At 44.2% G+C, this 18,134-nt stretch overlaps 1 protein-coding gene across 1 annotated transcript in view; it reads left to right on the top strand.

Annotated features, from left to right (window-relative positions):
- The window catches only part of dnm3a (dynamin 3a), a 50,072-nt gene extending 31,938 nt beyond the window's left edge, over positions 1-18,134 (top strand). The window contains 6 exon segments of the mRNA XM_082967857.1: positions 1,127-1,232; positions 12,288-12,365; positions 12,367-12,435; positions 12,529-12,575; positions 12,577-12,765; positions 15,594-18,134. Coding sequence (XP_082823983.1) covers positions 1,127-1,232; positions 12,288-12,365; positions 12,367-12,435; positions 12,529-12,575; positions 12,577-12,765; positions 15,594-15,618 — 514 coding nt within the window. The 3' untranslated portion in view covers positions 15,619-18,134.

Below are 18,134 nucleotides of genomic sequence, written 5' to 3'. Positions count from 1 at the left end.
CCCCTTCCCTCTGTGCGTGTTTGTGTGTGCATGATGTGTCCACAGTCGTGATTCTAATGCTCTGGTTGTCCCTGTCTGACAGTAATCAGAACCTTTAGGAAAGTCCCTGATCTAAAAGCAGGGAAAGAGGGAGGGAGAAAGGAAAAAGGGAGAAACGGATCCTTGCTAAAATTCCTCAAGAGGAGAGAGAAGCTCACTATCCCTGGCCACAGCGGAACAGAGCGAGGAAAAGGGGGATGTGAGTGACTGGTTACAATCCAGCCATTGTAAAGCATTAAGAGAGAGAGAGGGGGAACGATAGCCTCCTACTGGCCCTCCTAACCAATACTAACCCTTCTGGCCGTCCGTCCAACACCATCTCCAGCAGCATCTGGTCTCCGATCCAGGGATCAACCAGACCCAGCCCTACTTAGCCTACAGACAGAGGAGATCTCATGAGATATGTGGTCAGGCTGCTATCCAGAACACTCAAGACAGCTTGAGATTGGAGACAGACAGACAGACAGACAAATATACTGCGCGCACACACACACACACACACACACACACACGCACCACCAACAATACCAGTTTAGAAAACATGAGAGAGGGAGAAACAAAAGGACAGGAACACAGAGTGATTAAAGAGAATGTTTAACAGATGTGTGTGCCTGTGTGTGGTGTGTGTGTGTTTAACAGATGTGTGTGCCTGTGTGTGGTGTGTGTGTGTGTGTTTAACAGATGGGTTTTTAGACCGCTCCAGATTCCTGCCTCTGTCAGACGCAGCGGCGTCTCCCTGACAGAGAGAGAGAGAGGGAAAGAGAGGGGGGGTGATGAATAAAGAGAGGGGAGAAAGAAGCTCTGTGGGTATGGATGAGTGAGTTTAGTTATTCATTGTGTGTGAAGGTGTGTGTTCCAGCTCTGATAACATGTGTGTGCCCGGTGTGAGACCTATGGTGTAGTCGTGTGTATGCATATGGCATGCAACCTCAAATCTGGAGAGGAAGGTGACTGTTTGATTGTATCTTTTATAATTGTTAGAAGCTATATAAGGACTAGAGGTTCTTGGATGTGGGTATATGTTTTCTGAAGTTGCTGGCTGGATGATGTAGTTTGAGGTAGCTGACAGTATGCAATGTAATTGTAGGAACGTGTATAAGGACTACGGGTTCCTGGAGCTGGCGTTTGGCTCTCAGGAGGAGGTAGACAGCTGGAAAGCTTCTCTGCTGAGAGCCGGAGTCTATCCTGAGAAAGTCGCTGTGAGTATCTTAGTCAAAACTCCTGACCCGTAACTCTAAACCTGACTCTAACCTCTAACCCTAAAACCATGACCTATAAAGTAACTGTGAATAGCCTAACCCTGACCCCTTAGCTCCTAACCCTGACCCTAACTATAACCTACACCTGCCCTTATTCTCTGCCTACTACCCCCTCCCCTTGCCTTCAGTCATTGGCTGATCACAGCTTCCCATCCGAAACAGTTCGGAACTGTTTGTGCATGTACACAAAACACTAGGAACATTATTGGTTGGTGAGCGGACCCCAGACCTCACAACCATAAAGGGCAATGGGTTTTAGAACTGATTCAGGTATTTTTAGTCAGATCCTAATTGGTATGTCGAATTTTATGTTCCTTTTGATGGCGTAGAAGGCCCTTCTTGCCTTCTCTCAGATCGTTCACAGCTTTGTTGAAGTTACCTGTGGCCCTAATGTTTAGGCCGAGGTACGTATAGTTTTTGTGTGCTCTGGAATTGTATTTGTGGTCATGGCAATCGGACCTTTTTTGGAACATCATTATTTTTGACTTACTGAGATGTACAGAATATCTAGGTGCTGCTGTAGGCCCTCCTTGGTTGGGGACAGGAGCACCAACAAACCTGTAGACATTTGACTTCAGATTCTAGTAGAGTGAGGCCGGGTGCTGCAGACTGTTCTAGTGCCCTCGCCAATTCTGTGATATATTTATATTGAGGAGGGTGGGGCTCAAGCTGCATCCATATCTCACCCCATGGCCCTGTGGAAAGAAATGTGTTTTTTGCCAATTTTAACCACACACTTGTTGTTTATGTACATGGATTTTATAATGTTGTAAGTTTTTCCCCAACACCGCTTTCCATCAATTTGTATAGCAGACCCTCATGCCAAATTGAGTCAAAAACTTTTTCAAATCGACAAAGCATGAGAAGACTTTGTCTTTGTTTTGGTTTGTTTGTCAATTAGGGTGTGCAGGTTGAATACGTGGTCTGTATTACGGTAGTTTGGTAAAAATACTATTTATATTTGCTCAGTACATTGTTTTCACTGAGGAAATGTATGAGTCTGCTGTTAATGATAATGCAGAGGATTTTCCAAAGGTTGCCATTGACGCATATCCCACAGTAGTTATTGGGGTCAAATTTGTCTCCACTTTCGTGGATTGTGATGATCATCTTCAACTCTGGCATCTTCCCCAATATTTGGAACCAAGGACTGATCAATCCAATGAAGTGGAGACGAGAATGATGTTAAGTTTAAGTATAGATAATTCGAATTTGTGGTTTGTATATTTTATCATTTCATTTAGGATCCATCAACACCACAGGCTTTTTTGGGTTGGAGGATTTGTATTTTGTCCTGTAGTTCATTCAATGTAATTGGAGAATCCAGTAGGTTCTGGTAATCTTTAATAGTTGATTCTAAGATTTGTATTTGATATGTACAGTTGAAGTCGGAAGTTTACATACACCTTGGCCAAATACATTTAAACTCAGTTTTTCACAATTACTGACATTTAATCCTAGTAAAAATTCCTGATCTTAGGACAGTTAGGATCACCCCTTTATTTTCCCATTGGGTCAGAAGTTTACACACACTCAATTAGTATTTGGTAGCATTGCCTTTAAATTGGTTAACTTGGGTCAAACGTTTCGGGTAGCCTTCCACCAGCTTCCCACAATAAGTTGGGTGAATTGTGGCCCATTCCTCCTGACAGAGGTGGTGTAACTGAGTCAGGTTTGTAGGCCTCCTTGCTCGCACACGCTTTTTCAGTTCTGCCCACAAATTTTCTATAGGATTGAGGTCAGGGCTTTGTGATGGCCACTCCAATACCTTGACTTTGTTGTCCTTAAGCAATTTTGCCACAACTTTGGAAGTATGCTTGGGGTCATTGTCCATTTGGAAGACCCATTTGCGACCAAGCTTTAACTTCCTGACTGATGTCTTGAGATGTTGCTTCAATAATCCACATACTTTTCATCCTCATGATGCCATCTATTTTGTGAAGTGCACCAGTCAATTGTGCAGCAAAGCACCCCCACAACATGATGCTGCCACTCCCATGCTTCACGGTTGGGATGGTGTTCTTCGGCTTGCAAGCCTCCCGATTTTTCCTCCAAACATAACGATGGTCATTATGGCCAAACAGTTCTATTTTTGTTTCATCAGACCAGAGGACATTTTTCCAAAAAGTATGATCTTTGTCCCCATGTGCAGTTGCAAACCATAGTCTGGCTTTTTTATGGCGGTTTTGGAGCAGTGGCTTCTTCCTTGCTGAGCGGCCTTTCAGGTTATGTCGATATAGGACTCGTTTTACTGTGGATATAGACACTTTTGTACCTGTTTCCTCCAGCATCTTCACAAGGTCCTTTGCTGTTGTTCTGGGATTGATTTGTACTTTTCGCACCAAAGTACTTTCATCTCTAGGAGACAGAACGCGTCTCTTTCCTGAGCGGTATGACGGCTGCGTGGTCCCATGGTGTTTATACTTGCGTACTATTGTTTGTACAGATGAACATGGTACCTTCAGGCGTTTGGAAATTGCTCCCAATGATGAACCAGACTTGTGGAGGTCTACAATTTTTTCTGAGGTCTTGGCTGATTGATTTTCCCATGGTGACAAGCAAAGAGGCACTGAGTTTGAAGGTAGGTCTTGAAATACATCCACAGGTACATCTCCAATTGACTGAAATGATGTCAATTAGCCAATCAGAAGCTTCTAAAGCCATGGCATCATTTTCTGGAATTTTCCAAGCTGTTTAATGGCACAGTCAATTTAGTATGTGTAAACTTCTGACCCACTGGAATTGTGATAGGGTGAAATAATCTGTCTGTAAACAATTGTTGGAAAAATTACTTGTGTCATGCACAAAGTAGATGTCCTAACCGACTGGCCAAAAGTATAGTTTGTTAACAAGAAATTTGGGGAGTGGTTGAAAAATGTGTTTTAATGACTCCAACCTAAGTGTATGTAATCTTCCGACTTCAACTGTATACTGGTAAGATAGTCTAACTAAGATATTACACATTTCTAATTTTGTCTGAAAGTCGTTTTCATTTCAAGTTAGCGTACTGTTAGCTAGCTAGCTAGCTAACGTTAGCTGGCTGACTCGCTAGCTAACCTTTACATGTATGATCTGTGTAATTGTATTATTTGTATCTCAGAGCCATTTGCATTGCTAGTTATAGCTTGATGTTAGCTAGCTAACATTGATCCTGGATGGTTAGCCACCTGCAGATTCATGCAAGGTGGTAATGTTATGAGCTGGGATTATGGTTCATGTCGTAAAAATATTGGCCCAATAATATTTCTCTGGTATACCGGAACTTGTGAATTCAAATAGACTTTATTACAAAGTAACAAGCCAAGCTGGCCCATGAACCAACTGATCTTTCCAGTCTCAGCACTCTCCTTTTATACAGCTTTACCCTTACATAACATACATAGTCACTTCTCTTTATGTAAATTATTAATACCCTTTAGCCTTTCGCCAGTGTTATCTTTCAGCCTCACTTCTGACTTGTTTACGCCCATTCCTGACTTATTTATGCTCATCTTAGATTATATTGGTGGTGTCACCATAGTACCAATGCAAAAATAATACAGACATATGTTCCTAATACAGGTGCATGTCTAATAGTACTTAATTAATACTAACATACCTTCCTAATACAGGTGCATGTCTAATGGTCCCTATCACTGATTAACCAATGTGCCTGTCCAATGGCCTTCACAAGACCAGGCATGACCCAGAATGGCTAGGACTGTGTTTATCCAGCTTTGTACAATCACATGGATTCTGCTTACATTCTGCTTACGCATGTTTCATGGTTAACCATATATTGATTCTGCTTACTATTCTGAGATGCATAACACATGTACTGGAAAATCCCCACATATCTTGTTTAGCTAGCTAGCTACATGTCTAAACCAAATACTCCACTACTATTCAAGTAACCATTTCAATAGAATGTTCACAACTGTCGATAGACGTAGCCGGTAAATTTGCTCTGGCTATCTGCTGTGATTTCAGAGCACTCTCATCTGAGTGTGCTAGAGCGCAGAATAACTGACGAATTTACGTAAGCTCAACACCCGTTGAATATGTTCGATGTCAGTAAACATTGGCAAAAAAGCGCAATTAAAATGTTACCAGCAACACAGTTGCAGTCACCAATACTCTGAATAACATCAAAACAGCCTAACCAGCTCTACTAGGGCGAGTAAAATTGTCAGAGTGAGCTGTTCTCTCAGTTGTGTCTGGAAGTAGCAAGCAAGCTAGCCAACTTTAGCCAATTAGCTTGGGTGCTGTTGTTAGGTCTGAACGCTTGGATCAACCCTACTTCTCGGCCAGAGCGTCCAGTGTGCGCTCTGAACGCTCAGAGAGCAAAACACTCTGAATTTACGAATGGACAATCTGACAATGCTCTGAGTTTATGAACGAGCACACTCTGGCACTCCAGATTAAATTTACGAACCCACCCGTAGTATAAAACAGCATTTTGAAAGCTTTGGTTGTTTAGTACATGGCCTCACATGTGAACCCTTAACCCCACCCATCTCTTTAAGGCTTTAAAGGGTCTGAACGATGCTGAATGGGTGTAGACAAAGAGCTCTCCAGTAGGTGTCCGAAAATATTCAAGGGACATTTTCAAGTTTATCAACTTTCAAAGCATAATTACTTTCACATTCTTTCTCAACTATAGTGTATGGTATACCATTTTCTTGCTCTGAGTCTCTACTTTTGTAAACGAGCCAGTCAGTCACGTGTGAAATTTGTTTTGATTTAGAATGGACCATTATTATGCACCTGTCTCGGGCAGGGTAAAAAATACATGTCATCTATGCACATAAACAGCAAGCAGTTTAATGCACCGATAGATAGGGCAGCCGTGCTTCTGGCCCCTAGGCAACTTTGCAGTATTTTGTTTTTTTACGTGTTATTTCTTATATTATTAGCCCAGTATTTGTTTTGTGTTATTACATACAGCCGGGAAGAACTTTTGGATATCAGAGTGGCGGTAACTCACCAGCATTAATACCAGGAATACGAGGGCAATTGAACTGATTCCAGAGGCTGATCCAAAACACCGCCGGCGGAGAAGAGGTACTCGGAGGGGACTTCTAGTCCGACTCAGGAGGCGCCCACACCACCCACCGCTTCCGAGTATATTACTCGCTAATGTAAAGTTGATGAGCTCAGGGTGAGGATTTCCTTCCAGAGAGACATCAGGGATTGTAACATACTCTGTTTCACAGGATAAATATCTCTCTGAGAAGAAGGGAGGGGATGTATGGTTCATGATTAACTACTCATGGTGTGATTGTGATAACACACAGGAACTCAAGTTCTTTTGTTCACCCAACCTAGAATACCTCACAATCAAATGCCGACCGTATTACCTCCAAAGAGAATTCTCTTCGGTTATAGTCACAGCCGTGTATATTCCCCCTCAAGCCGATACCACGTCGGTCCTCAAAGAACTTCACTGGACATTATGCAAACTGGAAACCACATATCCTGAGACCGCATTTATTGTAGCTGGGGCTTTTAACAAAGCAAATTTGAGGAAAACTCTACCGAAGTTCTATCAACACATTGACTGTAGTTCTTGCACTGCTAAAACACTCGACCAATGCTGCTCCAACTTCTGGGATGCCTATAAGGCCCTCCCTTCGGTAAATCTGATCACGACTCCATTTTGCTCCTCCCTTCATATAGGCAGAAACTCAAACAGGAAGTACCAGTGCTAAGGACTATTCAACGCTGGTCTACAGACAATCACAGACTACAAAAGGAAAACCAGCCACGTCGTGGACACGTCTTGCTTCCGCCCGCTTTGAAGATAACACAGTGCCAATTATGCGGCCCGCTACCAAGGACTGTGGGCTCTCATTCTCCGTGGCCGACGTGAGTAAGACATTTAAGTGTGTTAACTTCTATGGGCTAGGTGGGACGTTTGCGTACCACCTACTCAACAGCCAGTGGAATTGCGTGGCGCGAAATACAAATACCTCAAAAATGCTATAACTTTAATTTCTCAAACATATGACTATTTTACACCATTTTAAAGACAAGACTCTCGTTAATCTTACCACATTGTCCGATTTCAAAAAGGCTTTACAGCGAAAGCAAAACATTAGATTATGTCAGGAGAGTACCCTGCCAAAAATAATCACACAGCCATTTTCAAAGCAAGCATATATGTCACAAAAACCAAAACCACAGCTAAATGCAGCACTAACCTTTGATGATCTTCATCAGATGACATTCCTAGGACATTATGTTAAACAATACATGCATGTTTTGTTCAATCAAGTTCATATTTATATCAAAAACCAGCTTTTTTACATTTGCATGTGATGTTCAGAACTAGCATACCCACCGAAAACCTCCGGTGAATTTACTAAATTACTCATGATAAACGTTGAAAAAATACATAACAATTATTTTAAGAATTATAGATACAGAACTCCTTTATGCAATCGCGGTGTCAGATTTTAAAATAGCTTTTCGGCGAAAGCACATTTTGCAATATTCTGAGTATATAGCTCGAACATCACGGCTAGCTATTTTGACACCCGCCAAGTTTGGGGCTCACTAAACTCAGAATTACTATTAGAAAAATTGGATTACCTTTGCTGTTCTTCGTCAGAATGCACTCCCAGGACTTCTACTTCAACAACAAATGTTGTTTTGGTTCCAAATAATCCATAGTTATATTCAAATAGCTCCGTTTTGTTCGTGCGTTCAGGTCACTATCCGAAGGGTGACGCGCGAGCGCATTTCGTGACCCAAAAAATTAAAAATATTACATTACCGTACTTAGAAGCATGTCAAACGATGTTTAAAATCTATTTTTATGCTATTTTTCTCGCAAAATAGCGATAATATTCCAACCGGGCAACGTTGTATTCATTCAAAGGCTGAAAGAAAAAAATGTAATAGTCTCGTGAACGCGCATCTCAGTCTCACTGTCCCCAGGCTGACCACTTACAAATTCTGCTGCTGTTCTTTGCCCAGAGACAGCAGACACCCCATTCCACTTTCTGGCAGCTTTAGAGAGCCAATTGGAAGCCTTAGAAAATGTCACGTTACAGCACAGATGCTGTATTTTCGATAGCGATGCAACAAAAGGACAACAAATTGTCAGACAGGGCACTTCCTGTATGGAATCTTCTCAGGTTTTGGCCTGCCATATGAGTTCTGTTATACTCACAGACACCATTCAAACAGTTTTAGAAACTTTAGAGTGTTTTCTATCAAAATCTACTAATTCTATGCATATTCTCGTTTCTGGGCAAGAGTAGTAACCAGTTTAAATCGGGTACGTTTTTTTATCCGGCCGTGCAAATACTGCCCCCTAACCCCAACAGGTTAACCCTCGCAAGGCTGCCAGCCCAGACGGCATCCCTAGCCGTGTCCTCAGAGCATGCGCAGACCAGCTGGCTGGAGTGTTTATGGACATATTCAATCTCTCCCTATCCCAGTCTGCAGTCACCACATGCTTCAAGATGGCCACCATTGTTCCTGTACCCAAGAAAGCAAAGGTACCTGAATTAAATGACTATCATCCTGCAGCACTCACTTCTGTCATCATGAAGTGCTTTGTGAGACTAGTCAAGGATCATATCACCTCTACCTTACCTAACACCCTAGACCCACTTCAATTTGCTTACCGCCCCAATAGATCCACAGACGACGCAATCGCCATCGCACTGCACACTGCCCTATCCCATCTGGACAACAGGAATACCTATGTAAGAATGCTGTTCATTGTCTATAGCTCAGCATTCAACACCATAGTACCCTCCAAGCTCATCATTAAGCTCGAGGCCCTGGGTCTGAACCCCTCCCTGTGCAACTGGGTCCTGGACTTCCTGACAGGCCGCCCCCAGGTGGTGAAGGTAGGAAACAACACCTCCACTTCGCTGATCCTCAACACTGGGGCCCCACAAGGGTGCATGCTCAGCCCCCTCCTGTACTCCCTGTTCACCCATGGCTGCGTGGCCACACGCCTCCAACTCAATCATCAAGTTTGCAGATGACACAACAGTAGTAGGCCTGATTACCAACAATGACGAGACAGCCTACAGGGATGAGGTGAGGGCTCTGGGAGTGTGGTGCCAGAAATAACCTATCATCAATGTCAACAAAACAAAGGAGCTGATTGTGGACTTTAGGAAACAGCAGAGGAAGCACCCCGCTATCCATATTGACGGGACTGCAGTGGAGAAGGTGGAAAGTTCCTTGGTGTACAGATCACTGACAAACTGAAATGGTCCACCCACACAAACAGTGTGGTGAAGAAGGCACAACAGCAGCTCTTCAACCTCAGGAGGCTGAACAAATTTGGCTTGGCACCTAAAACCCTCACAAACTTTTTGTCACGTTTAACTTGGACTGGTGGATGGGTGGAATCAAGTGCAGGAGACAGAGGTGCTGGAGGTGAGTGTCTTTAATGATCCTACTCACACACACGCCGAAAAGCACAGGGTGCTATACAAAGTTCCAGTAATTGGTTAACTGCGCCCGTACAGCACAAACAAAATACACTTTCTAAGGCAAGGAGCGCAGCCCGGTAAATCCTTTCACAAAAAACAAACTATCAATCACACAACGTGGACAATAAACAATCCCGCACAAAATCCCAACTGAAAACACACATTAAATAAGTCCCCACTAATGACATACACAAAACGGGTGCGGAACAGACAGACAAAACTAAACGACACAGAAACAACGATCGGTGGCAGCTAATAGGCCGGCGACGACGACCGCCGAGCGCCGCCCGACCGAGGAGGGGCGCCACTTTCGTTGGATCCTGTGACACTTTTACAGATGCACAATTGAGAGCATCCTGTTGGGCTGTATCACCGCAACTGCACCGCCCTCAACCGCAGGGCTCTCTAAAGGGTGGTGTGGTCTGCCCATTGCATCACCGGGGGAAAACTACCTGCCCTCCAGGACACCTACAGCACCCGATGTCACAGGAAGGCCAAAAAGATCATCAAGGACAACAACCACCCGAGCCACTGCCTGTTCACCCCGCTATCATCCAGAAGGTGAGGTCAGTACAGGTGCATCAAAGCTGGGACCGAGATACTGAAAAACAGCTTCTATCTCAAGGCCATCAGACTGTTAAATAGTCATCACTGGCACATTAGAGGCTGCTGCCCTATATACATAGTGTAACGGATTGGCAGTCGTGGTGAAGGAATGAGGCACAGGAAGCAGCGAGCACAGGGTAGTGGCGTATTTAATGTACACTCACTCATTAAACAAAATACTCCCAAACACAGGGGAGAAAATACACACGGCGTAAAATAGCGCCGACACGAACATGAGCCGTCACAATAGAAATAATCCCGCACAACAAGGAAGCGGACCAGCTAACATAAATAGCCCCGCTAATTAACCAAACTAAACACAGGTGCACAAAACCAAAAAGAATGGAAAACCAAAAAAGGGAATCAGTGGCAGCTAATAGGCCGTTGACGACGACCGCCGAGCGCCACCCGAGCAGGAGGGGGCGCCACCGTCGGTGGGAATCGTGACACATAGACTTGAAATCACTGGCCACTTGAATAATGGAACACGAGTCATGTTTACATATTTTGCATTGCTCATCTCATATGTATATACTGTATTCTATTCTACTGTATTTTAGTCTATGCCACTCTGATATTGCTCGTCCAAATATTTATATATTCTTAATTCCATTTCTTAGATGTGTGTGTATTGTTGTGAAATTGTTAGATATTACTGCACTGTTAGAAACACAAGCATTTCGCTACACCCGCAAAAACATCTGCTAAACATGTGTATGTGACCAATAAAATGTCATTTGATTCGATTTTCGATCACATTTGCATTGATGTCAGAGTGATTAGAGGGACAATAGAGTGCTGAGTACCAGGCATTTAGCAAGTTTGGTAGGCTACTAATGACCAGCAGCAGCATCAGAGCTTGAGAAGCCTAATTACCGTGACTAAACAGTCACATGGAATTTGACTGCCTTCATGACTCGAGGCCGCCAATGTGGCGGTAATACGGTCACCGTAACAGCCCTAGATCAGACTCGCTCGGGGTGGGGGATTCGTCACCAAGAGAAAGCTTTTCCTACCGTGCTCTTGCTTTGATTTGGTGAAAGTCCTTTCTGGAAATGTATGAAGTTGCCCTGCACCACCACTGTTCCATTCTTGTACAGGTTGACAGAGGGGTCTTTCTCAGGGTCCTCGTTTTGAGATATGTTCTGATTTTCCACCCGCCGCCAATACCCTCTCTCTTAAAAGGGATAGTGTGCTCTCATAGCTCTGTGCCATGCCCCGGGATGGTCTGTGTTGAAGATTAAGTTGCTTTCGTTCCGATTTTTGTAGCAGTCAGCAACAAGTGTCTCTGTATTGTCCATGAGGAGCTTCTCTTTGTACTCTTTCTGTGCCTTGTTATTTTTTTTATGTCCAAGGGGTACTGTACTGTGGTGACCTCTGCACAGAGGGAAGCCATGGAGCAGGGGGTCAAAGATGCTTCTGCATTTGGGTGGGGGAGGAACTCTGCTGCCATTGTTTGGCTCAGGGGCTTCATACCACTTCAGTGGTTATTAATGTTGCAGCTGGGTCTGTTCTTCAAGATTGGTAGCCTTTTAACTTAGCATTCAGTCTTTATAAAGTTAAACATCTAGAGATTATTGTAATGTTCTTTTCATTCTAGGCTTTCGAAGTAGCTTCCGACTGAACATTACTTACTCAGTTCCAGGTTGGATGATATTTTCGGGTTTCATTTGTGCTTCTTTTGCTAGTTTGTCAGAAGGTTTGCTGGATAGTCCTTGGCAGTAAGAATCCTTGGTAATAAAAATCCTTCCAGGTAATTTGTCCAAGATCAGGTTGTAGGTTTGGAGTTTTGATTTGGAGTGAAGGTTATGTTGCGGAGGGTAGTATCCAATTTTATACAACCCTAAATCTATCTTTTTGTAAAAATTCAGAAAAATTCAGGAGCTCATCTGCTCATGACCTCTCTATAATCCTCCCTCCCTCACTCTCTCTCCTGTGCCAGGTGGATAAGGAGAGTAATGGTTCTAGTGATAGTTTCTCTATGGATCCTCAGTTGGAGCGTCAAGTAGAGACCATCCGGGAACCTGGTGGACTCCTTCATGAACATCGTTTACAAAGCCATTAGAGACCTCGTGCCCAAGACCATCATGGTCAACAACATAAGTCTGTGTCTGTCCGGCGGTCTCCCCTCATAACTATCTGTTGGTGAAGGAATATATAATCTCTCTCTCCTCTCTCCATAGGTAAAGGAATACATCAGTATTGACCTCCTGGTGCAGCTCTACTCTCTAACAGAGAAGTGTGTTGATGGATGAGTATCCAGAGCAGGACCAGAGGAGAGAGGAGGCGCTGAGGACTCACGCTGCCTTGAAGGAGGCGCTGGCCATCATCGGAGACATCTCTACCTCCACCTGCTCCACTCCTCTACCTCCTCCTGTTGACTCCTTCTGGCTGCATGGAGCCCCTGCGACCAGCCGCAGGTAACACACACATGGGTGCACACACACCATAACGCTAACCCCCTTCCCTCAGGTCTCACAGTCCTACAGATCTAGCTCCTAAGCGTATAGCCTCTGCTCCCAGAGCCCCACCCTCCACCAGAGGCCCCACCTCCATGACGCTACTAGTCTCCTCCGAGCTGCACCTCATCCTCATGGACCAATTATCAGATTGCCCCCCAATGTACCCAGGTAATCATGACGGCGATGTTCAGGGCAGCAGGTAGCCTAGAGGTTAGAGTGTTGGGCCGGTAACCTAAAGGTCACTAGTTCGAATCCCCGAGCTGACAAGGTGAAAATTGTTCCCTTGAGCAGAGCACTTAACCCTAATTGCTCCAGGGACGCTGTTGATAATGGCTGACCGTGACCCCACTCTCTGAGGTTGTCTCGGGGAGTTGGGATATGCAAAAACACATTTTCAATTCCCACATGCAGATTAATATACAGTTGAAGTCAGAAGTTTACATACACTTAGGTTGGAGTCATTAAAACTCGTTTTTCAACCACTCCACAAATGTATTGTTAGCAAACTATAGTTTTGGCAAGTCGGATAGGACATCTACTTTGTGCATGACAAGTATCACAATTTCAGTGGGTCAGAAGTTTACATACACTAAGTTGACTGTGCCTTTAAACAGCTTGGATTTCAAATTCCAGAAAATGACGTCATGGCTTTAGAAGCTTCTGATAGGCTAATTTACATAATTTGAGTCAATTGGAGGTGTACCTGTGGATGTATTTCAAGGCCTACCTTCAAACTCAGTGCCTCTTTGCTTGATATCATGGGAAGATCAAAAGAAATCAGCCAAAACCACAAGTCTGGTTCATCCATGGGAGAAATTTCCAAATGCCTGAAGGTACCACGTTCATCTGTACAAACAATAGTACACAAGTATGAACACCATGGGACCACACAGCCGTCATACCGCTCAGGAAAGAGACGCGTTCTGTCTCCTAGAGATGAACGTACTTTGGTGCAAATCAATCCCAAAACAACAGCGAAGGACCTTGTGAAGATTCTGGAGGAAACAGGTACAAAAGTATCTATATCCACAGTAAAACGACTCCAAAATCGACATAACCTGAAAGACCACTCAGAAAGGAAGAAGCCACTGCTCCAAAACCGCCATAAAAAAACCAGACTACGATTTGCAACTGCACATGGGGACAAAGATCGTACTTTTTGGAGAAATGTCCTCTGGTCTGATGAAACAAAAATAGAACTGTTTGGCCATAATGACCATCGTTATGTTTGGAGGAAAAAGGGGGAGGCTTGCAAGCCTAAGAACACCATCTCAACCGTGAAGCACAGGGGTGTCAGCATCATGTTGTGGGGGAGCTTTGCTGCAGGAGGGACTGTGGCACTTCACAAAATAGATGGCGTCATGAGGATGAAAATTATATGGATATATTGAAGCAACATCTCAAGACATCAGTCAGGAAGTTAAAGCTAGGTTGCAAATGGGTCTTCCAAATGGACAATGACCCCAAGCATACTTCCAAAGTTGTGGCAAAATGGCTTAAAGACAACAATGTTAAGGTATTGGAGTGACCATCACAAAGCCCTGACCTCAATCCTATAGAAAATTTGTGGGCAGAACTAAAAAAGTGTGCACGAGCAAGAAGGCCTACAAACCAGACTCAGTAACACCAGCTCTGTCAGGAGGAATGGGCCAAAATGCACCCAATTTATTGTGGGAAGCTTGTGGAAGGCTACCTGAAACGTTTGACCCAAGTTAACCAATTTAAAGGCAATGCTACCAAATACTAATTGAGTGTATGTAAACTTCTGACCCACTGGGAATGTGATGAAATAAATAAAAGCTGAAAAAAATCATTCTCTCTACCATTATTCTGACATTTCACATTCTCAAAATAAAAGTGGTGATCCTAACTGACCTAAAACAGGGAATTTTTACTAGGATTAAATGTCAGGAATTGTGAAAAACTGAGTTTAAATGTATTTGGCTAAGGTGTATGTAAACTTCCGACTTCAACTGTATGTGAAATAGGACAAATATAAGCACCCACCTTATTATTATTATTGAAGTTCAACTTGATTTATTTTCTATTTGTTGGAATTCTTTAATGCTGTGGTACTTCAAGCATGCACACAGGCACGCACACACACACAGCTAAACATTGGGCTGCAGAGAGAGAGGTTATTTGAGCTGGGGTGGGGGTCTGTTGGAAAATGTGTTTTTCATTTATTTCCTATCAACCCCAGTATACAGACCCTTTCTATTTCTCACCTCTCTCTCCATCTCAACCTCACTTTCTCCTGGCATGGATTTGTTTGACTGCTTTCCATTTTTCCTAATGCAATATCTTTCTCCCGCTCTTCCACTTCTCTTCCTCCACTCATTCCTCCCCTGCTTTTGGGCTGCACATTTTTTTTCTCCTCCCTAATTTCCTCTCCAACCATTATTTTGGGCCTCACCCATCATCCCTCTTTCCTTCTCAAGCCCCTCCCTAACTCTCCCTCCATAACTCACCCTCTCTTTTTCTCTACCTCTATCCCAGGAAAAGCACAAGCCCTTTTCTCTTATTTCACATCACAGGAACACTCTGCCAGCACACACACACACCACAAGATTCCTTTGTCTCTACAGGGATCTTTCCTGGTCAGCATTAGCAGGAATGCTCACTATTTCTCAACTGGATTTTCCTCCAGAGCGCACACTATGCTTTAGGAGAGCTATGGTGTATTGATTTTTTTGTAAATAATTTATAGTACTGTAATACTTTAAAATACATCATTGTGTGTGTGTGTCCTGTATTAATGGTTTCTCCTCTCTGTCCCTCTCCAGGAGGCAACCCCGGATGTCCCCATGAAACCATCCAACTGACCCCTCCCCTCAACACAACCCTGCCTCTGATAGGCTGTACGATGGAGTTGTCCTATCAATCAGATGGATTATTTCAACTAATTTCCCAAATCGTAGACCTATCCCCAAAGCACTTTTATTCCCTACATTCCAGACACTTGCATAGATCTGAAATAATTGGATAGGTGTAATCAATGTGGTGATAATTCCTTTTAGTCTATCAGAGGGAAAGGTGGAGTAATCACCATATTGATAATTTCAACCCAATCCATTCAGGTGAAGGGCCATTCCAACTCAAATACCCAGCTACAATTTTGCCTGAGACTTTTACCCAGAGCTTGTCAATGAGCTGTCTAATCTGTATTATACACTGGGTGGTTCGAGCCCTAAATGCTGATTGGCTGATAGCTGTGGTATATCAAACCGTATACCATGGGTATGACAAAACATTTGTTTTTACCGCTCTAATTACGTTGGTAACCAGTTTATAATAGCAATAAGACACTTCGGGGGTTTGTGGTATATGGCCAATATACCACGGCTAAGGGCTGTATCCAGGCACTCCGCGTTGCGTCATGCATAATAATAGCCCTTAGCCATGGTATATTGGCCATATACCACACCCCTTCGTGCCTTATTGCTTATATAGAGCCTTCTCCTTACCTTCTCTCCATCTGTCTCTTTCCCTCTCGACTCGCCCAACCCACCAAAAATTCTGAAATATCCATCCCCAATTATAATCAAATGTATTTATAAAGCCCTTCTTACATCAGCTGATATCTCAAAGTGCTGTACAGAAACCCAGCCTAAAACCCCAAACGGCAAGCAATGCAGGTGTAGAAGCACGGTGGCTAGGAAAAACTCCCTAGAAAGGCCAGAACCTAGGAAGAAACCTAGAGAGGAGCCAGGCTATGAGAGGTGGCCAGTCCTCTTCTGGCTGTGCCGGGTGGAGATTATAACAGAACATGGCCAAGATGTTCAAATGTTCATAGATGACCAGCAGGGTCACATAATAAATCACAGTGGTTGTCGAAGGTGCAACAGGTCAGCACCTCAGGAGTAAATGTCAGTTGGCTTTTCATAGCCGATCATTCAGAGTATCTCTACCACTCCTGCTGTCTCTAGAGAGTTGAAAACAGCAGGTCTGGGACAGGTAGCACGGGACAGGTAGCACGTCCGGTGAACAGGTCAGGGTTCCATAGCCGCAGGCAGAACAGTTGAAACTGGAGCAGCAGCACGGCCAGGTAGACTGGGGACAGCAAGGAGTCATCAGGCCAGGTAGTCCTGAGGCATGGTCCTAGGGCTCAGGTCCTCCGAGAGAGAGAAAGAAAGAAAGAATTAGAGAGAGCATACTTAAATTCACACAGGACACCGGATAACACAGGAGAAATACTCCAGATATAACAGACTGACCCTAGCCCCCCGACACATAAACTACTGCAGCATAAATACTGGTGGCTGAAACAGGAGGGGTCGGGGGAGACACTGTGGCCCTGTCCGATGATACCCCAGACAGGGCCAAACAGGCAGGATATAACCCCACCCACTTTGCCAAAGCACAGCCCTCACACCACTAGGGGGATAACTTCAACTACCAACTTACCATCCTGAGACAAGGCCGAGTATAGCCCACAAAGATCTCCGCCACGGCACAACCCAAGGGGGGGGGCACCAACCCAGACAGGAAGATCACGTCAGTGACTCAACCTACTCAAGTGACACACCCCTCCTAGGGACGGCATGGAAGAGCACCAGTAAGCCAGTGACTCGGCCTCTGTAATAGGGTTAGAGGCAGAAAATCCCAGTGGAGAGAGGGGAACCGGCCAGGCAGAGACAGCAAGGGTGGTTCGTTGCTCCAGTGCCTTTCCGTTCATCTTCACACTCCTGGGCCAGACTACACTCAATCATAGGACCTACTGAAGAGATGAGTCTTCAATAAACACCGTACCTTCTCCGCTATGCAATCTGGCTTCAGAGCCGGTCATGGGTGCACCTCAGCCACGCTCAAGGTCCTAAACGATATCATAACCGCCATCGATAAGAGACATTACTGTGCAGCTGTATTCATCGACCTGGCCAAGGCTTTCAACTCTGTCAATCACCACATTCTTATCGGCACTCAACAGCCTTGGTTTCTCAAATGATTGCCTCGCCTGGTTCACCAACTACTTCTCTGATAAAGTTCAGTGTGTCAAATCGGAGGGCCTGTTGTCCGGACCTCTGGCGGTCTCTATGGGGGTGCCACAGGGTTCAATTCTTGGGCCGACTCTCTTCTCTGTATACATCAATGTTGTCGCTCTTGCTGCTGGTGATTCCCATTTTTTTCCTAAATTGCACTCACTGTATATAGACTTTGTTTTCTTTTTTTCTACTGTATTATTGACTATGTTTTGTTCATTCCATGTGTAACTCTGTGTTGCATGTGTCTAACTGCTATGCTTTATCTTGGCCAGGTCGCAGTTGCAAATTAGAACTTGTTCTCAACTAGCCTACTTGGTTAAATAAAGGTGAAATAAAAAATAA

Source organism: Salmo salar, chromosome 23 (genome assembly GCF_965601325.2).
Source record: "Salmo salar chromosome 23, fSalSal1, whole genome shotgun sequence".
NCBI classification, from domain to species: domain Eukaryota; kingdom Metazoa; phylum Chordata; class Actinopteri; order Salmoniformes; family Salmonidae; genus Salmo; species Salmo salar.
The sequence above is the reverse complement of the archived record's forward strand: the minus strand, read 5'-3'. Positions and strand labels throughout refer to the sequence as shown.